This window comes from Nylanderia fulva, unplaced genomic scaffold, assembly GCF_048542155.1.
Source record: "Nylanderia fulva isolate GAGA-0341 unplaced genomic scaffold, ASM4854215v1 Scaffold19, whole genome shotgun sequence".
In the NCBI taxonomy this organism is placed as follows: domain Eukaryota; kingdom Metazoa; phylum Arthropoda; class Insecta; order Hymenoptera; family Formicidae; genus Nylanderia; species Nylanderia fulva.
In genome coordinates, this window is record NW_028190161.1 from 4079683 (window position 1) to 4101840 (window position 22158).

The 22158-nt window shown below is 33.4% G+C and overlaps 2 protein-coding genes across 17 annotated transcripts in view; both read left to right on the forward strand.

The window, feature by feature from the left end:
* Positions 1-22158, forward strand: part of rdgB (retinal degeneration B) — a 68479-nt gene that overhangs the window by 36229 nt on the left and 10092 nt on the right. For 8 of the 16 annotated variants that reach the window (XM_029300153.2, XM_029300160.2, XM_029300164.2 and 5 more), the window contains exons 3-19: positions 13307-13555; positions 14095-14431; positions 14716-14855; positions 14977-15094; positions 16181-16616; positions 17206-17369; positions 17920-17949; positions 18566-18670; positions 18816-19001; positions 19220-19382; positions 19468-19869; positions 20061-20335; positions 20450-20599; positions 20769-21031; positions 21144-21252; positions 21395-21551; positions 21896-22045. In XM_029300153.2, the coding sequence (XP_029155986.1) occupies positions 13478-13555; positions 14095-14431; positions 14716-14855; positions 14977-15094; positions 16181-16616; positions 17206-17369; positions 17920-17949; positions 18566-18670; positions 18816-19001; positions 19220-19382; positions 19468-19869; positions 20061-20335; positions 20450-20599; positions 20769-21031; positions 21144-21252; positions 21395-21551; positions 21896-22045 (3263 nt within the window). In that variant the 5' untranslated portion in view covers positions 13307-13477. Of the gene's footprint in view, positions 1-9921; positions 10356-11049; positions 11364-13306; positions 13556-14094; positions 14432-14715; positions 14856-14976; positions 15095-16180; positions 16617-17205; positions 17370-17919; positions 17950-18565; positions 18671-18815; positions 19002-19219; positions 19383-19467; positions 19870-20060; positions 20336-20449; positions 20600-20768; positions 21032-21143; positions 21253-21394; positions 21552-21895; positions 22046-22158 lie in introns of those variants that run through there. The other 8 variants (XM_029300152.2, XM_085481790.1, XM_085481789.1 and 5 more) reach the window with 7 other exon arrangements.
* On the forward strand, positions 7141-9734 carry LOC146723524 (uncharacterized). The gene is made up of 3 exons (XM_085481831.1): positions 7141-7361; positions 8126-8283; positions 9121-9734. The coding sequence occupies exons 1-3, from the start codon at positions 7142-7144 to the stop codon at positions 9241-9243; spliced, it is 501 nt and encodes a 166-aa protein (XP_085337957.1). The 5' UTR covers position 7141; the 3' UTR covers positions 9244-9734.

Genomic DNA, 22158 nt, shown 5'->3' on the forward strand with positions numbered 1-22158 from the left:
AGAAGAGAAGAAAGAGAGATGGAGAAATTTGGAGAACGTATCAAGATTTTTTGACACTATCACTAATGAACGAATTTCAATCACATATTAAAACTGTTATTCATTTTTATATTTTTTTTCTCTAATAGCCGCATATGTGATATCTAATAATATAATGCAATTTTAAGAAAACGATTTTTCACGATAGGTATTATTAAACTAGAAAAATTAATAATATATATACATTATATGTATATAACTGTTTTAAGATTTTAGAATAGAGATATTCTAAATACAAGTTTTTAACATGATATACATGTTTTATAAGTTAATAGATTTAACAATAATCTTTCCAATTGATCAAAAATTTACTTGTTTGACAGGTATTTTAAACAGTACATAAAACAAAATTGCGAATAAGTGGAGAAGTAAATGTATCCATAATTTATGAAACATAATTTAATTAAAGACAATTACATATTACACAAATTATAATTTACGTAACAGACAATGTTGATGATTTATATCTCCTTAGTCGTTTCTCTTTAGAGATCATAAATTATTATACGGTGCTGTTGTGTATATTTCGAATGATTAGTACACATGAATTCCATATATTCATGAATTCGCTGATACTTGACTTCATGAATTCTATAAGATCTGTTGAACTTTGTATTTGCATATTCTTGATGGATTATAGATATTTGATATTTTAATTTTTTTTATAATAATAATAGTTTTAATATTAAGAAACAATGGATTTAGATTTTTACATCTTTAGACTATTTGACAATTTTGATGTTTACAAGTCCATAAAATTTAGTTTTTTTTAAAATAAAAACTCTAGACAAAACTCTAAACAAAATTTCTATGAATTAAACGTTCTTAAAGAAATAACTAGAAAAATATTTCATTTTACATAATTATATAAATTATTCGAAGGTTTGCAATATTGTCTATATATTATTCAATATTTATTGTGAAATATATACTTTTGATAATGTAATTATAAATATCTTATTTTATTTCTATTTGAATAACTTTCCTATTAAATATTGTACGATAATTGTGTGATATTTTTAATTTTATTAATAATAATAATTAGGATCTAATGAAGCAATATTTGTTAAATGCCATTGTAGAGCTATTATTATTATAAAAGAATTCATTTATTACAATGATGGATTAATTGTTGTACTAGTAAATCAAGCATAGAAATTACGGATTCGTGCATTTTTTATTGTTAATCATATGCAATTTTTATTTCATTTTTAAAAATGCAAATTTGAAATATCAAACATTTTTAAAATATCGAAAAATATCGGGCATTTAATCTACTTTACTATTATTTTGAAAAAAAAAAATTATTTTTTTCAATCACATAACCGCACGCTTCGTTCTCGCTTTTCACTCTCAACAGAACGAACATTTTGACATTTACGATTAATATTTCTCTTTGTGGAAAATGCCGCGTTCGTGTTATTTGTACAATATATATATATATATATATATATATATATATATATATATATATATATGTATATATATATATATAAAAATATACAATCACACTTGTATATCTCATTATTGTTTTTCAGTTATTGACGTCAGCAAAGATAGAGAACATCACAATTTTGACATCACTTCGGTTGAAGGACAACGAATTTCAACTCTCTTTTCCTCTTTCTCTTTCTCTCTCCATCTCTCTTTAAGAGACGTCATGAGTGACGTCAAACATTTGGAAAATCGATTAAGTCTGTATAGGCTCGTCCCAATTTTCGTCCGGATGAAAGCTTCTTAGCAAAAACACGTGAGATTTTCAATTTCAGGATAAAGAGAATAATGGGATTTACCTTCTCATCTATTTTTGTACACGATATGTCTCAAAATCAACAGACATTCTTTTAATAGCAGATTCTCTGACCAATTTGGAGGTGATTTTTCTTTAAGAAAAATATCGGAGCATCAATAATTTCCGCTTTATATATATATGTATATAATCGATTGAAAACAACAAATTTTTATAAACTTAACTTTGTGAAGCTAAAAGATTAACATTCTACAATTAATTTCAAATAAAATTTATTTTAATAGAATGTTAATTTGAAGCTCTTATAGTTGGAAAAACATGCGTAGTAAAAAAATTGGAAATTTGCAAAAAATAATCTTTCTCTATTTTTTATTAGAAAAAATCAATTCCACAATTGGGCAAAAAATCTGCTATTTTCAAAAGATGTCTGATATATTTGGGGATATTTTATACATCTGCATATATATGTCTTGATATGCTCTGTGTTTTTTAGTATAAAAAATATGGAAAAAATACGGATAATTAAATGATATAAACATTTTGCGCGCAAAAATCTTTAGTCGATGATAATTTAAAATATTTACGGAAAGCTTTAGCGAAAAAAAGAAAGCCATATAGCAGAAAAAGCGTTAATTGAATAATTTTACTTACGCAGATGGTCTTAATTACGCGTTGGAATAAGCTCGTTACACTTTTATGTATTGTGGGGCGGAAATATGCTTCGCATGCACATCGCGATCTCTCGGAGTCTCGCACGTCAGGTGATGCAATTAGGCGCGCAAAGGTGAACGGTGAAGTATGATGAACCGCATCACATATGTCCGCTATTAATTACGGTCGCCGATAATTGCAGATTGCTGATCGAAGTGAGGTTTACCTTATTCCGACAGTAGCTACCGTGTTCGTTTCTCCGAAGCGACAGCTTATTGACGCTCGAAATAAATATGCGACGGAAATGAATGTACATGAAATGTCAAATGGAGGATCATGAATTTTGCATTGCCGCAAATTTTCTTCCACATTTTCGTAAATTCTTCATTTTACAAACGTTTATTTTTCTATTTTTTATTTCGACAAATTTTTCATTTTTGCAATTTTTATTTTATACTGTTATAATTATTTGATTATTATATAGTTGGAATTTTTCTTCTATACCTTCAAAGTTAAGAGCTTTTCATTCTCGCAGAAACTTTCAGAATCTATGATATTGTCTCGACGAATTTTATGATTTTCACGCATTCTTGAATCCGCGCATCTACGATTTAGTCAATAGTTTTCAATTTAGTCCATTAAATTCTTGTTTCTATATAGGATATAGTAACTATATAATATACGCGTACTTTTAATATGTACAAGTTTCTTGTAAAAAATATTAAATCTCTTTTTTAACAAAGTTATTAAGATATAGGTATATATATATTTTTTAAATCAATTGAAGTATGAATAAATAGCAAAATCCTAGAAATGGATTTATATTAATAGAATTTTAATTTAAAACATTTTTTCTCGTCTCACGATATTCAACAATAAAATGTTTAAAATGAGGAAAAATACGATCATTAAATTTTGGTGGAAAAATACTTTTAGTTTTCAATATATAAAAGAAAAAATATCGCTCTATTTACCAACTGTGTCCAAACGCTCTATATATATTCGATTCCAGGGGAAAAAGGTTTCAACCAAAACTAAAATATACAAGGCTTTAGTAAAAGTTTCTTTATAAGAAACGTATTTTTCTATTATACTAAGCAGTAAAAGTCATTTTCCGGAAGATTCTAACAAATAGAAGCAACATATATGTATATATATATACTTATGTTTTTCGTGCGCTATACGGAATCGTAACGTACGCTTGAAACATTTATTCTGCGATTTGTTCATTTTTTATTCCTTTATCACAGATACAAACGTCCTCCGGGACGGCGAAGATGCCCGGGCATCTTTGCGTTACACTCGAGGGTCTTCCAGAAAGAATCAGAAGTACATACAGAGTTTAATATAGAGAGAAGAAAAACGAGAGAGATTAACGCAAAGTCTCTCTGGCGTGTCAAGTTTTTCCAAGGACACGGAGGTCGAAACTGATTTGTAAGTTGCAAATGACACAAGGTGTATGGATCTTTTATGCGCCGTACACATCGCACACATTTCGGCCGGATGTCGGGCTTCGGGGTCACCGAGGAGAGGACGGGTGTCTATCCTCGGAGGGTGGAAAGGAGACTTCGACCCGCCCTTTCGAAATGTCAAAGGTTACCGCGCAAGTCACCGCGACGTATCCCTGTTTCCCAGGAAGCAATCCCGTGCGAATCCGACGGTGTTGTTTTTGCTCGTTCGCTGACGATAATTCGCCATCATATATCCGCGAGAGACCGAAACAAAAATCTTACGTCCGTATGTGTACCAAATCTTCAGCGTCGCGATCGATCGTGTACGCACGCACCTTTAGATTCATTTATCAATGAAATGTCTAATAAACGTGACGCAGAAATGCATAATTCATGAGAAAAATTTCCATTTGAAAATCAAGTTTACAATAAAGTTCAGTCGTTGATCGTAAATCCGTGTACTGTATATACATATGTATATACAGTATCCTCCAAAAGTTTGGAAACATCTTACATTTTACAGTTAAAGAATTGCATGGCAGCGATCTGTTACAAATAAAACTGTCATTTAAATATTTTATGTTTATTTTATGATTTATTTATATAAAAAATCTGCACAGATCTGTCAAAAGGATCCTCTTAACTTAAAAAAAATTCTCTAAAGAAATATTCTTTAATTAGATATTCGTAACGTGCAAGAATATAAATGGCAAGAATATTAATGGAATGTTTTTTATCGGTATATTATTTGAAATATTATTAATTGTGATAACAAAAAACAGTCTTATAAATGGACATTTGTTATTTATTGTATACAGTACTCTTCACAAGTTTAGAAACATACATTTGACAGTTAAACAATCGCATGGCAGCGATCTGTCATAAATAAAAATGTCATTTAAATATTTTACGATTTATTGATAAAAAAATCTACACAGATCGCTGCCATACGATTGTTTAACTGTATAAAATGTAAGGTGTTTCCAAACTTATGGAGGGTACTGTATAGTCGACACTAATAAACGCGTCGCAGAGAGAAAGAAAGAGAGAGAGACCGAAGACATTAAAATTGCATAATGCATTTCTAGCAGGCGTGCAAATATACATGAGTCAAGAGAAGGAATATTCTTACTTTGTCCGGAAAAAGAAACTCATCTTTTCCACATGTGTAGGTCTGTCTGGGTTAATAATAATAATGATTTTAACGATTCCATTATCGATGCGTTCAGAGCCCTTTTGATATTTTCGCGCGCAATTATTGCATTAATATCGACTCTCGAATATACGTATACATCGCGCACACACATACAGCTGCACTTTTTCTTTGCATCTCGCGAAAGGTCAAACGTTAGACCGGCAAGCATTACTGGCACGTTATTGTGTCGAATTCCGAAAATCCTATCTCCTGCGGTCGAGAAGGAAAGATGGACAACATCTTTGAGAGCAACGTTAATTAAAGATATTAATTAAAGATGTCGCTCGAAAAATACGACTCTTATTCTTCATATAAAAGTAAAGAGGAAGAAACAGTGGGGGCTTTTTGGCGTTGGATACTTCGATTAGGAGTTAATGTCCTAATTATTCCCTTTGATCTTTTATATAGAATATCAAGTTTTCTTTTATCATAGCATATTACATGGTGTTTCTAAAAAAAGCCGCTATAAATATAGTTTTAATAACAGATTCTCTCTTGTTAATTTAGAGTTAATTCTTCTTATGGCGGAAAAGTCGAGGCATTTTTTTTTAATTATATTTTGCAACCAAGAATTAAATTAAAATTCTACAAGTATAAATTTCACCTTTGTTAATCTTTTGATTTTATATATTAATTAAAGTTTGCGAAACAAAATCTTTCCTTCTCAATCATTAATAATTTTAAAATGATTGCTGCCTCGATATTTTCGTTGAAGAAAAACCGTTAAGAAACACAATTACAAATGTTTATTATTATATTCCCATGTCTGTCTCTCAAATTGGATCTAACTCGAGTGAACGATATAATAAATCATCCTGTTATTGTTTTTATCATTAGCCAGATAAAAATATGTTTTTGAATGAATTTTTCACTAAATGAGGAAATGCTTGAATTATTTTATCTTTATATAGATAATAAAAATATGTACTAACTATATCTGCATCTTAGGTGAAAAAAAGTATCATCTTTAAATTATCTAGAATAACTTCCAGATAATTTTGGTTTAGAATTATAGCACATAAAAATATTTAAATAGTCAAACTTAAGCAGTATAAGCGATAAAAATTTATAAATAAAAATATGAGTACATAGGTATATTTTTATATCCCTTTTATAATTTACATTTTTTTTATAACTGTATTTACGTAAGCAATCTTAAAAATTATTATCTAGATAAATTACCATATAATTTTATATCTTTTATCTCGATATATTTCTTTATCTAGCTAATTTTAAAATCATCTAAGCACAACACCGGTGTTAATGTAAGGGGGAAATATCTTTGGTGAGAATCGCGACATGCAGATGACAGGATCGACTGTTTACGAAGCTTCCGGTTGGCCTAGACACGGCGGCGCGTCGATAAAGCGCGGATTAAACGACGTTTCTCCGTTATCGCGAGATGCACCCGCTCGTAAGCGAGTCATCTCTTCACGCTTAAGTGCACTCTGCCATTAATCTCATCTCACGGGAGAACCTGAACAGAACCCGTATTTTCTTTGATATCTTCTTATTGTGAGATCTGCTCCAGCTGACAATGAGCGAAACATATTGACATTGTCTCTAGAATACACGGAGAGAATTTGCTTTTAGAATTTACCCTGAAAATCGTGCTAATTGTGGGACAATATGATATTGGAAGAATTTTATAAGAATTTCTCCACAATAAAAAATATTAATATCTATCACAGTAAGATATAAAATATATGTTCGATTAATTTTATTAATATTTTTTATTGCGATGAATATTTATCATGAAATTCTAAGAGAGAATTCTCTCCGTGTTTATTTTAAACATGAAATTTCTAGAATTTCAAACAGAATTTTATTTATGATTTTCAGAGTTTTCTAAAATTCCTATAATATTCATTCTTCTTGTCTCTTTATAAATTCTTGCAAATAAATAAATCGATTATCGCAAAAACTGTGACGTTTACTTCAGACGAACGACAGTTTTCTGTGTGGTTAGGATCTTAAAATCTTTTGAAATTCCTTGAAGAAAACGACTCCAAAAGAGTGTATCCAAGACATATTCGACGAGATCTGTAACGCGATATGACGTCATTTGCTCGTATCAAGCGATTATCTTATTTGTGGCGTTTGACATTTTTTCGAAAGTTCGGAGCGTTCGAGAAATCGGAGAGCTGTCGATCGCGAACCATACCGGAAACGTGCTCTTCCACGACGGATGATGATCCTTGTATGCCGTGTCCTTCACCCAAGCAGGATCCACCGTGTCCTTGTCCTAAGCCGCAAACGTGTTATTCAGTCACCGGTAACATTGGCAATTTTTTCGCATATGACATATGTATTTCTAATTTTCCAAGATAAATTTATGTGTATTTCTGAAATCGTAAATCTTTTGAGATTTCTTAGAGTGAGATTAGAATTACGAACAATGATTTAATATTGAAATGGAAAATAAATATATTAGAAAAGTATGAAAAAAAGTAACAGAGAATTAAAAAATAAGTAACAGAGAATTAAATAATATTTTGAAATATATAATTTTATATTTTAAAATATTGAATTTGCTGTTACTTTTTGAAACACTCGTATATAGTACTAATTATTTGCACATATACAAATATACGACAGATGAAGTAATATTATTTTTTTCTTCGAAACATATAAATTAAATATATATTATAGACACGTGCATGATGCAAACTATATTATTAAAAAAATGAAAATCAAACGCAATTAATCATCTTATTGTTTATATTTCTATAATTTTTAGTATTTCTGTATATATATATATATATATATATATATATATATATATATATTTAAAAATTTTAAATACATGTGACACAATGAATTAATAATTGAAAATTAATTTAGTTTGTTTTAACACACTTTTTTAATTTCATTATCTCGTGTAAATAAATATAGATAAAATGCAGTTGATAATACAAATTTAATTTATTGTCGAAAGAAATGTAGCAACTGCAGTTTAGCTTTCGCCGAGGAATTTATCGCGTTACGTTAATCATATATATACATATATACATATACAATGAATAATAACGATTGTAGATACGAGCAAGCTCGTTTTTTGGCGAAGGCTGTCTCTTTTCTTCGCGTTGCCTCTGATCGTGATCATGTCGGCGATTACTTATGCACGACAGAAAGAAAAAGCGAAGCAGCCGAGAGAGCCGTTCCTGAATCTTCCATATATGTGTCGTCGGACTAAGGTTCTGTTCAATATCATTTGTCGACACTGTCCGGAACTCGAGAAAAATCTTTTCATCGTCGTTGCAAACATTGGCGAAATGTCACCTAAATGCCATATAAATTTCTTAACGAGAATCTCGCGATCGAGTCTACAAACGAAAATTTAGAGTGTTAAAGAATAACGGTAGATATTTTTATAAATGTACTACATTATTTATCTGTCATGTTTAGGGCATCTTTTATTTATCATTAAATCATATTACATATAAATCATATAAATAATTAAATCATATTACATATAATTATATTAAATCATATATATCATTAAAATTATATTACAGATCATATTGCTTCCTTTTTCTTTGGGACACTTTTTATTCGTGTTTATATGTGTTGTAGTAGTTTATTGCGCGTTTTCAACGGCTAGACCTATTTTTCTAGTAGTCTTTATTATTGATTAACGAAGACCCATGATTTCATTGACTTTACTCTAATTCACTTATATATTTTAGATTTTGCATTTCTTATTATATTTCGTGCAATTTTCAAACGAGAAAACGACAGAGAAACCAGTTTTACGATCTGTATTCTCAATTTTATTTTCTATAGCATGTTTACTTTTTTAGTAACTTTTTAAAAATTAAGCTAATTAATCATAATTTATTTATTTAAAAAATTAATTTAATTCCGTCAGAAAATCAGGATAATGTAAAATTATTATCGTGTTGCCTTATCCGACAGATAATGAATCGCAATCATAATGAAAAAAAATATTATTATAGCTTAAAAAAAAATAATTCGAATGTGTGTAGTTAAAAAATCTCTATTTATTTTTAATTCTTCGTTTCTTTCAACAGCCATTTCCTTGGGGCGATGGTAATCACACGCTTTTCCATAATCCCGTGAAAAATCCAGTGCCACCGCATGGTTATGAAGTCGAGGATCCGAATGAAATGCCCTACAAGAAGACGGGCAATTAGTCGAAGTGATCCTGCATGATCCTGCTAGTGGCAGCTGGAAATGAGGGCGAGAGGAATATGAGGACTCGTCTGCTCGACATACGCGCGATAGTCGCTTTAATTTTTAATCAATCTTCCTCGTCCGCAAGAGAAGGAGATAGGAAAATCATACGTGAAATATTAAATCTGCATATAGAAGCCAACTCAGTCTCAGTCGTATAAAAGCGATCGTACTCTTCAGCATAGACATAATTTGAGGCTACTTGTTTATTTGAAATTATAATAAAAAAATAGTCGCTTAAAACTGTACTATGTAAAAGTTTTAAAATCAAAAAATGCGTTGTTTCGTGTTTGAATACTATTTTGTTAGATCATTATTCTAAATAATAAGATGCAATTTAATGCGACCAAAAACTGATTATTCATTTATTGAAAATAAGTACACACTACGTTTCGACCCACATTGTGGTCCTTTTCAAGTGCTAGAATACAAAAATACATAATTTGGCAACAAGTATGTATTACAGATCAAATTTAGTGTTAATGTAATGTTAATTTTGCTTGCCAAATTATGTATTTTTGTATTCTAGCACTTGAAAAGGACCACAATGTGGGTCGAAACGTAGTGTGTACTTATTTTCAATAAATAAATAGCCAGTTTTTGGTCCAATTAAATTGCATCTTATTATTTGTTAAAATTTATCACTGGCGATCAACAATTAATTGTGAAGATTATTCTAAATGATAATCAATTATTGTGCGATGAGAGACGGTTTGCTTTTTGATGGCCAAAAGATGTACATATACATATATAGTTTGCGAAAGAAGTTGTTACAGGGAGATAGAATTGAATTGTCGAAATGAGACGAAAGACGTGTGCATCTGTTAAATCGAGGCACGCGAGGCGACAACAGAAACAAAGTAGACATCCCCATAAAGTCATGAAGGATAAAAGGTGGAGACGATCGCGCACGCCGATCTCGTCTTCTCGCGGGGGAAAGCAGTTATTAGCTAGCTGGAGGGAGAAGATCGCGAGTGGGACGCAGCTGGTCTCGCGCCTTCTTGGTTGTTCGGGGACGATCAATAGACCGGGAGAGGTGACGGAGGAGGCGACCGCGACGAGGTGGTTTGAGGTGCTTGTGTCCGGGCTAGCGGCGAGTTAAACCACCCTGGCGTCACATTTCTATTATCTAACAACTAATCTCCGGTATCGCGTCTCTATTATCTGAAAACAGTCCCCTCTCACTCCCATCCCCTTTGTGGGGGTGTGCGAATCCGCGGACGAAATTGTCTCGCCCTCTCTCTCGCGGCTGAATCTCCTCGCGCTTCATCAGTCGGCGTTTTAAACACGCGCGTTTCTTGCTTTTGTTTACGCCTTCTTATCGCAAATATATCGCAACGACGATCGTGTCGTTGCATTGTAGAGAACAATTGCGAGGATTCTTTGAAAAAGGGGGAAGATTAATTCTGTAAATCGTATATAATCTCCTTTTATATACATATATTAGTTTATTTATTTTATCAATGTAGGATACAAAGAAATGGCATGTATATTTCGCCCAAAACTATGTATGAAATTATACGACAGACAACTGTGTTGGAGCTCGATGATTGAGCAAGTTTTTCGAAAGAATCTACGTCGATATGCAAATTTGTCAGGCCACGCGTATAAGTTGGCCACACACGCTTGTGAGATGACACACATGTTTGTTGATCGGCGCCGTTTAATTTACGGCCCTGTTCGCGCGAGCTAGTCGCGGGGTTAGGAGGAACTCCTCCGATTGGTCGGCGACGATTTCGCGGGTTCGATGAGTCGCGCGGCGCGATCGCGCCGCCAATCGAGCAACCTCCGTCGTCGCTTCACCGTCGTCACTCGGCTCGGGTCAGTCGGTGGCAGCGCGTCACCGCGTTCGCGTGCGTGTTTTGCATGCCTCTCTCGACGTGTCGTTTCATCCCCAGCCGCCCTTAATACTTTTCAATCGCTACCTCTATCATCATCGTTGTCATCTTCATTGTGACATAATGTGCGCTCGATGTTGTTTCTTTCTCTTACTTTCATGATTTATATTAATACAATTTGTAAATTTTTCGAGAAAGTGTGACACACGTGAACGACGTCTATACTCTCTTTTCTAGTCGAGGTAATATAAATTTGATGATGTAAAAAAAGTGCTGAATTCAGTCGATTGCGACATATAATATATCGTTATTTTTATTTTGTGTATAGCGATATCTTTTTATTTGCTAACGTTTATACGAGATTTAAGTGAATACTTGAGTTTGATGTCTCTACGATATCGTTTTTCTCTAATGCTTTTGAGAAAAGAAGATTACAATAAACACACGCACACATATAGGTACACACACATCGTAAGACAATAACACACATTTCCTTCTATCGTTTATTTATCGTGGATATAAACCGCGTTGACATTTTCTTTGACAAAGAAAAGTAGAAAATAAGAGTTTGATTGATAAAAGCTATATTATTTATTGTATTGTTTCATCGATTCCGGAGATGTTTAAGGAGATTATTTACAAAGATTTTTTTCTGTGCGAGAAGCAACGATCGGAGCAAATTTAACGGTATTGATCGAAGGATTAATTATTATTCAGTGAGCGTGATTGAAAGTTTTCGCAAACTGGTGGAGCGAAATACGCGTACCTTTCGCGCAAAAAATTGTGACAAGGAAATAATTCCACATATAATAATCTGAATATGAGAAAGAGATTCAAAGAAAGAGATAGAGAAAGAATTGAAAATATTTCTTCCGGAAACTACGCCGCATGTTAAATAGTATGTTTGACATTTCATCATTCATATATTCTGCTTCTAACTGTAATGTCGAGTAAAAATAATGCGCGACGATTAAAATTTGCGGACGTAAAATTTCTTGTACAATTTTACAATCGTCGTCAGTCGCTAATTTCTTGGCTAATTTCTGGCGCAGCGTAAAGTTTAATTTAAATTCGCGCGAGGTTGATAGCTGCGCGTATAAATAAACGTTCCGCTCTTCCTTGCTTCTATCTGGACGCTTATTTACGCGAAAGCGGATAATGTGGATAATTGTTACGTTGGGTAGTTTTTATGTAAATATAGTTTCTCGCTTGGTATACGAAAATGTTAATAATACCGGTTTCATTACGTTTATATATGATTGTAGACGATATAGATCCTGGGAATTTTCTCTGTCTTTGCATAACAATAATATTTTTTATTATTCGACGTTATAATTGTATATCATTCGTTTACACTTGATATCAATTATGCGTCTATATATATATATCTACATAGCTAGAGATGATCTCGATAAACAGACATTGTTTACCGATTACAATTGCTTGATATGACAGACTTGAATGTTTTATTCTTCAAACGGTTTATTTTTTGAGCTATTGATGGCTACTTTTAACTATGACTAAACATCGGAATATTTCCGGCATCGAGACGGATGCGATATAGTAGTTTGCGTTTGAAGAGCTAGTTTGCGATATACATTGTATAATACAATCGACGTGATTTGTATGCCATGAATATTCCGTAATACACGACAATCACTGTTCAAACAATTTAATTTATTGATAAAAAACTTGTATTGCGACAGCTTAAATATTAAAAATGTTTTATTGTGTTTATTACTTAATTTTCAGTGTCAAATAATTTCTTTGATATTATTGACTTATAAAATATCCTAGTTGAAAGAATTGTGTGTTGACAAAATGTTAAATATAAATTTGAAAAAAGGTCAATTGAAAATATTTGATCGAGAAACGATGAGATATTTGCAGTTTCGATAACAATAATATTATCAATAATATTATTATACTTTTAATTTATTGCATTAAGTATATTTTTATACGAAAATATGACAAGAGAAAAAATTATTTTCATGTTTATATATCATGTTTTTTATTTTCTCTTTAATTTGTTCAATTTTTGTTTTTTTCTGAATGTTGTCGCTATTTCGTTAAAATTTTACTACAATCATTGTTGAGAAAAGAGCAAAACTTTTACAACAATCGTATAACTTTAATGTTTTAAATTTTAACATATGATATTGACAAGATTATTTCTTTATTACAGAAAATTTCACCTACTGACATAAAATGGAGACATCATTTGCGATTTCCGTCGAGAAAAATCTCTGGAGATGTCGCGAAGACGACTTCGAATGCGACTTCGGCGTCCGGTATCCTTGAAGGGGAGATGCACTTTGCAAAGATGCACGGGTGATACAGGACAGGCTCCGATAAAATGTTGATCAAGGAATATCGCATACCGCTACCTCTTACGGTAGAGGAGTATCGAATCGCTCAGCTGTACATGATAGCGGTAATTATTACGATTAATTAGTTTTGCGTTGACTTGTTTTCTTTTTAATTTAAAATGTAATTTAATTAATTTGCGAGATTCACTTATATTTATATTTTTTACAAATCTAGCCAAATTATTCGGATAAATAAATGAACGAAGAATCGCTAGGGTTTACTTTAAAATTATAAATTTTTGTTTAATCTTTTACAAAATTTTTCTGCAAAATTAATCTTTTACAAAACTTTAATTAAGGAATTAATCTAGAATCAGGAGAAAGAACATGTAGAACAGAATTAGATATTAACTGTATCGATAGATTGTTCGGTAACGCGTTCTTTTATCTTACACATCATTTTCTCAAAATAATGTAAACATTATAATTTTATTTTGCAATTATACCCTATACGTTTATTCTATATTTTCCTTCACTCGCGTTTTTCTTAGCGTGCATAAGAGAAGGGTTTTTTCTCGCTGATAAAGATAAGGATAGATTTTTCTTGCGCGGCCGAGAGGGCAAGCGGATGTATCTCCTCAAGTGATCGATATAACTCGCACAGAAAAAATCGCGGGAAGAGAGCAAAGGTGCCGGCAGCGGCGTGGAAATAATCGAGAACGAGCCATACAATGACGGTCCAGGCGGTACCGGCCAATACACGCACAAGATCTACCACGTGGGTAGTCATCTGCCGGGTTGGTTCAAGAGTCTGCTACCAAAGTCGGCGTTGATTGCCAAGGAAGAGGCATGGAACGCCTATCCGTACACCAAAACCCGCTACACGTGTCCGTTCGTGGAGAAGTTCTCCGTCGAGATAGAAACCTACTACTTCCCGGACGATGGCCACCAGGAGAACGTCTTCAATCTCAGCGGCAGTGATTACAGGAACAGGATCGTGGGTAAAGAGGAGATTAAATTTGATCGATCAACATTGCCAATCAATTTTACATCTAAAATCTGAACTTAAAAAATGAATGTATTTAATTAACAAAGAATTGTGTTTGTCAAATTTTTAAATCATTATTTTGGATGAATTATTACTCATTTCTTATCGATAACTTTTAGTACTAGTGATTTTTCATCATCATTATAGATAAATATTTAACGTCTCTTAACAAAATTATGTAATGACTCATTGTCATTGTATCATTGTTATCCCGATTAACTGTTTTGTTCCGATAAGATGTGATCGACATCGTCAAGGATCAGCCTTACGGAGCCGATTATGTGAAGGAAGAGGATCCCAAGTTATACGTCTCGGAAAAGACAGGAAGAGGCCCGCTGGAGGACACATGGCTGGAGGATTATTGGGCCGATGTGGAAGTATAAATCTTTCTTTTCTCTCTTATTTCTCTCTCTTTCTTTTATTTTCTTCGAAACTTTACACCTTTCTCCGCTTAAGTAGTCTCACCGTTGATACATTAGCAATTTTCTCGCCGTTTAGGGAAAGCAACAGCCAACGCCGTCGGGCAAGTCACTAATGTGCGCATACAAGCTATGCCGAGTAGAGTTCCGTTATTGGGGCATGCAAACGAAATTAGAAAAGTTCATACACGACGTAGGTTAGTACCGTAATATGCTCACCTCTCTGCCCTTTCTCGCCCTTTAGATGCCGGACAATATCAAATTTAATTACCATTTAATTACATTTTAACGCAATTGATATCTCCTAAAGGGGAGAAGTCAAGTCTTTCTTTCTCTTTAATACATTTTACAAAATATTGTATAAAAAAATAATTTTTTTGGACATTTTTAAAGTTTTGCATGTTCTCTTTCCTTTCTATAATAAAAGAAATCGAGAGAACTTTAACTTTGTCAAAATAAACACTTATTTTCTTTGTAATACTAATGATTCACAATCTCGTTTAATGTAATATAAAATGGTTCATAAGTCGTGCATTTTGTATATCGAAAATAATATATATATATATATATATATATATATATATATATATATATATATATTAATTAAAAAGAATTTTATTTTGTGCAATAATGAAGCAGCAATGTGTATGTAGCCACAGTAATATTAGTTTTTAATTAATTTTGAGGATTATAATCGAATCTTGATTTCAATTTTATGGATAATTATTATGGAATATTTAATATTACAAAGAGAAAAATTATGAAATATAATAATGTTATGTCACAATTCGCTAAAAAAATGCACGCTCTCTGATATATTCTATATATGGCATTGTAATTTATGTATTGATTCATATTTTTTCGCTTTTTTATGAATAATGTTTCATCACATAAAGAGTCCGGCAACTAAAGGATTAAACCTTTCGATCATGACTCTGTTAAAGAATCTTTAAATCTTCGGTATTTTTAATTTTTTTGAATTTTTTCGTGACACATGTTTTAATTAAGTAATTTAGATTTATCGACGAAGGCTTGTCGGCTGAAATTAATTGAAAAAGTAAAGACTGTAAGAAACTTTGTTGCCGATTTACTTTGGAATTAGCATAATTAAAGACGGATTATTATTATTATCGATTCGCTATTACTCTCGGCTTTACGCGCACGTGATGCGCGAACGTTGCCGCTGGAAATTTTTCCTCGCAACACAGGTCGTGATCGGAAGGGTTAATTTTAACCGGCGCATCCGTGCGGCCGTGCGTGAGACGTATTAAGGTCGGTTCCAGCTCTGCGGAAGACGATGGTGCGGGCGCACAGACAGGCCTGGGCCTGGCAGGACGAGTGGAACGGTCTGACGATGGAGGACATAAGGGAGATCGAACGGCAGACGCAGCTTGCGTTGCAGCGCAAGATGGGACTCGGCGATTCGATGGACGAGGAGCTTGAGGAGAACGAGACGAGGGAAACGAGGACGATGACAACGACGACGATGACAACGACGGCGACCCCGGCGACCCCGGTCACGGCAAACGCCTCGATGTCGTCCCCGGATTCGGATGTCGCCAAGACATTGGCGGCCACCCTGGGCAGCATTGAAAAGGAGGAGACGCAGAGTCCGCTGTCCGTCAGGAAGCCGTCCGACATTCCCATCATTAACACGGCGGCCAGCTCCGAGGGCGAAATCAGTCCCGAAGACTCGCCGGTTGACGTCAACGAGATTAAGTAAGATTATTCACGATTAGTCTCCCATATTTGTCTTACGATAAAATATCTTGTTTCTACGCGGTTGCCTCGACATCTCATTTCTGAAATAGATATTTTAAACCGTCTTAATTGGTTTCGATTTTAGTTATTTTAAACAGTGGCAAATTTAGTAACATCTAAAAGTATATGAAATGATCGTTTGATTGCTAAATGATTGAGAGATGTTTGAGAAAATGATTTTGGTGCAAATCTACATAATTATATCTTTATATTTTTTTTGCCTTTATTGACTAATAAGATACTTATTAGGTGCGATCTTAAAATTAGTGCGTTGATACGATACTGGTTATTTTATATATCGAATATTCTAATCGCCAGTTTATTACTCTCGATATGATAAGATATAACTGTCAGAGTGCACCAACTTCTGATATTAATTGTTTGCTGTAAGCAGCTTAACTGCGGCAACAAAGGAGTTTATTTCGGGTGATAACACAGTGACATGAACGATTATTATTTGCCATTAACGCGGATGTATAGTATCGGAGTTTGTATATTATTAAAATTATAAAAGAAGCCGAAATTAATTAAGCGAGCTACGTTGCAGAACCGCGAGGAGCGATGCGAAGAAGGAGTGGAGAAAGAACAATGTGCATTTGCACTCGCCGAGCTCCAACAAGAACTTTGATATCCAAATCGCGAACTGGAGGATGGAGAGCATCGTTAGGGAATCCGAATCTGGTAGCGATGACGAATTCTTCGATTGTCAAGGTAAAACTATTATTTCACGCGCGCACGCGTAGCATGCGCTTGTGATAATCTAGAGAGAGAGAAACGTTTGACACACGATTCATCATCAAATGAATGATAGTTAATGTTTCCGCGGCACACTGCTTTCCGTTGTAACGGATTTTACAATACATTGATACAAATTCTGAAATGATACGAACAAGAGAGATGTTTAAGAGACTTTGAGCTTACATACCGGATCAATTTCAAATCTATCAGATATAACAATATTTGAATATCGATATATCTTATACTACAAAATGTTATTTAACGTGAAAAATAAATAATAATAAGTTTAATACGTGTGCATTTTGAGTTATAATAAATAATTCTTTTGTATTCACAAATTTTTTTATAATTTATATTTGATGATATTAATAGATCTTGATGAGCTACTTGTTGATAATTCATACGAAAGAAGTGTGTTCTGTGAAATAATGCATATATAGATAACTGAAGCTATATAGGACAGCATGTGCTGCGTTTTTATGTGTTATCCTCTTTGTTTTTTATGTCGCATCCCATACTGCAGCTGGGTTCATTATACCTGTTATACGCAAAGGTAGGACACGTAGAGTGATTAAGTAGCAAGCGCGAGATCAATTGCGAAAGGACGTCACTCTATATATTAAGGATATACAATGATCTTAAAATACGAGAAACGTAGACGATGCGACAAATCGGCTTGTTTGGCGCATATATATTAAAATTTGCATTCTTCGATTAACAATTAGAATCGAGCATGTGATTAAAACAAATAGAATTTGCGAAAGATTCGCGTATATGGCATGTGGCAGCATGGCTACTTCATGTAGTGAAAAAAAATTTATTTAGCGACTGACAAATCGATTCATTTTGCATACATTAGATAGAGTTTTATATATTGCATCAAATAGAATGACACACGACTTCTATATAATCTAGAATTCGAATAATTTTTATCGCAATTAAAGTTGGATTTGTACCTTAAAAATTATATTTTATGTAATTTCGAATTTATATTATAATATAAAATTATTATTTTTTCTAATATAGATATTATGCTCTTTAAAATATTGCATTGAGTAGATTGTTGAATATTATTCTTATAATCTATATATTTTATTACGAAAGTCCTGTTTCGCGATTAATCGGAGAGACGCATTGCATAAGCAGCGTTAACGTTTCTGATTATACAGAGGACTTTGAAGATAACTCCTCATTAGCTAAATGGAGTTCTTTGGATCTTCTAGCAGAAGGGGACGACACGACTACGCGAACACCATCTGCAGCAAACGAGCAAGGTTGGTATATTAAAAAATCTTTATAACATAATATTGCGTGAAATATATATTTTTTCAACTATGTTTTTATATATGGCATTTTAATATATATATAAGTCTACTGGAGTTTTATATTGTTTCTTTCTTATTCTTTCATATTTTGCAGAAGACACAATATTTTCATCGTCGTATCTGCAACGCGTCGCCAGCGAGAGAAATAGTAAGAGACTGCAGATCCGCACGTCAACCAGTATTGACGTGTCGTGTCCAACATCCCCTCAACATTCTCCTACGCATCAACCGTGCAAAATTACCGTCTTAATCATCGTGATACACGGTGGCAGTGTTTTAGGTTAATAATATACTTTCTTTATTTTAGTAGAAATATATGAGTATTTATTTTCAATTTACATTTAGTTGAAAATCTAAATATAATTTGTATAATTCAAGCAAATTATTATTTTTTAAATTTAATAACTGTTGATATATTTTTCTTTACTTTACATACTTTTTTATTATATAAACAATTGATATAGAACTTGTATATAAAATCACGCTTCTGTATTTCAGACGCGAATGTCGATTTAACCGCAAAGAAGTCAGACATAACAACATTCCGCGGAGCTTTTGAATCCGTAATGAGGCAGCATTATCCCAGCATGGTCGGACATGTATCAGTCAAATTCGTCGCTTGTCCTTCCATTTGTACCGAAGGTCTTGGAATTTTATCCAGGTAATATATCGCATTTAAATGCCTTTTTTATTAGAACCAATTACCACAAGTACCATAATGTAACTGTAATAATCTTGTTGTACAGTCTGAGTCCGTACAGTTTTGACGTATCACCATCGTGCATGGACGCGCCGCAAGTTACACACGATACTATCCCGATCGGCGCGATTCCGTTGTTGGCGAGTTCGAGTTCCGACTATCAGGACGCGGTATCGCGCGTAGTGCTGGCTGCCAATCAAGTGTATCATGATTTCGTCAAGAGCGAAGAGGGTAAAGGCTTCAGCGGGCAGATTTGCTTCGTAGGCGACTCGGTAGGCTCGATTCTGGCTTACGATGCCCTAAGCAGAGCGACGCAGCACTCGAGGCATAGTAGCGAGAACAGTATCCTAGAAGGTGGTAGCAGCCAGCAGCAAAGCAACGACGGTAATGCCGAAGACGTCAAACATCTTTCCGCGCCATCTCCTAGAAGAAGATCTTCCGGCACAGGGTGAGTGATACCAGAGAGGTGATACTATGTCAATGATGAAATTTTTTTTTTAATAATCCTAAAAAAAGGATAAAACGGGAAAGATATTATATTTCACGATTCAATATCAAAATATTTCAAATCTTTGACATGCGAACATAGAATTAATATCCATAACTACGAAAGTGTTAATTAAGGGCATTTATTTGCAGCGACCATAACAAACTAGACTTCGAGGTAGGTGACTTATTTACATTTGGCAGTCCGCTCGCGCTGGTTCTCGCCTACAGGAAGACCGCGTCCGCTGACAGAAATAGCTTCATACCTAGGCCGTTGGTCAATCAAGTACACAATCTGTTCCATCCCACGGATCCCGTGGCCGCGAGATTGGAACCCTTAATCTCGGCGAGGTTCTCGTTGATACCGCCAGTCAATATCGCTCGATATCAAAAGTATCCGCTCGGCAACGGCCAACCTTATCACTTACGTAAGTGGATATTAGGATTGTAAATTAAATTATAAGAAACAAAACTCAAATCTTTTGATTTAAATTTGATAAATTGATAATATAAATTGGTCAATGAGATAAATTTGATTTCAGTGGAGACTATCCAGACAAATCCGCAACTGTTCGCTGACGGTCTCAACATTCCTAATATTCAAATGCATTTAAGAAGACTATCCGATATATCGATTCAAAGTACAATGTCGGGCATTATCGATAATGTTCCTTTACAAGCGGTGTCTGCTCGTAAGTAAAAATTTATATTACTATATTTATTTTCAGCTTCTACTATTAGTAGCAGACATCTATACAAACTTGAAAAATTTTAAATTGCAACAGTCTTTCAAAGCAAGTGCATTGATCTTTTATTAAGATTTTGAAATTGTTTAAAACATTTATTATTACCTTGTTTCAGTGACGCAAAAGTGGTGGGGCACTAAAAGATTAGATTACGCTCTCTACTGTCCAGAGGGTCTCGCTAATTTTCCTACAAATGCCTTGCCACATCTCTTCCACGCCAGTTATTGGGAATCTTCGGACGTAATCGCGTTTATTCTGAGGCAGTTGGGCAGATTCGATTTGTCGCTGCTCGGTAACGAGGAAAAGGATCTCACTAGCTTCCGTCCAGGTCAACCCAGAGAGAAATGGAATAAAAAGCGTACCTCCGTTAAACTTAAGGTTTGTTCTATGATTGGCAATTTAGGTTTAAACAATTTTTGCACTATATATATTTTTTTTTAATTAGTTCTCTCTTAGCTGTATTGTTTATGGTTACATTGATACATTTCAGAATGTTGCTGCCAATCACAGAGCAAATGATGTCATTGTAAGGGAAGGTGCACCACAAATATTAATTGCTAGGTTCATGTACAGTCCTATTGATATGATAACTTTAACAGGTAAACAAAATTGAAAAAGTTAAGCTTGCTAATGATTCATATATATGTTGATAATAGTTTTAGTAACTGATTTTTTTATATTTTAATCGCTGAAATTACAATGCAAAGAAGAGAAAAATGAACATGTCACATTCTGTTATAGGTGAGAAAGTGGATATTCACATTATGAAAGACGCACCGGCAGGTGAGTGGACGTACTTCTCCACCGAGGTAACTGATAAAAATGGTAGGATAATTTACAAAATACCAGATGACAAAACGCTAGGTTATGGGCTCTATCCAGTTAAGATGGTTGTAAGGTAATGCATTTTCTTTTTGAAATTTTAAATAGATATTAATCAATATCAATGAGAAACATTAAAACATATATAACTTAAGATAGATTAAAGATTTTAATAAATAATAATTGAAATTAATTGAAATTAATAAATCAAACTAAAAAAGATTGAAATTTATAATCTATGAATGAAAGTTAAGCATGGATAAAGATATAAAATGTAAAGATCAACAAATGTAGATATACAAACACAGATGAATGTAATATAAATTAATATGTGAATCTTTTGTCTAATTTATATTTTTTTAATGAGAAATATAAATTCTTCCAATCTCTTTCTGAACTAATATGCGTTTGTATTTGCAGGGGAGATCACACATCTGTAGATTTTTTCATCGCTGTGATACCGCCGAGAACCGAGTGCGTGGTTTTTAGTATAGACGGTTCATTCGCCGCCAGCAGATCGGTGAGCGGCAAAGATCCGAAAGTTTGGGCTGGTGCCGTCGATGTTGTGAGGTGACATATCCCAAAGATATAAATTTGTAATTTTTTTATCTCGAAAAGAAAATATAAGCGAACGTTGTTTATACACAAAATTTTGTTCTATTAATATATATTTTTTTCTGTTA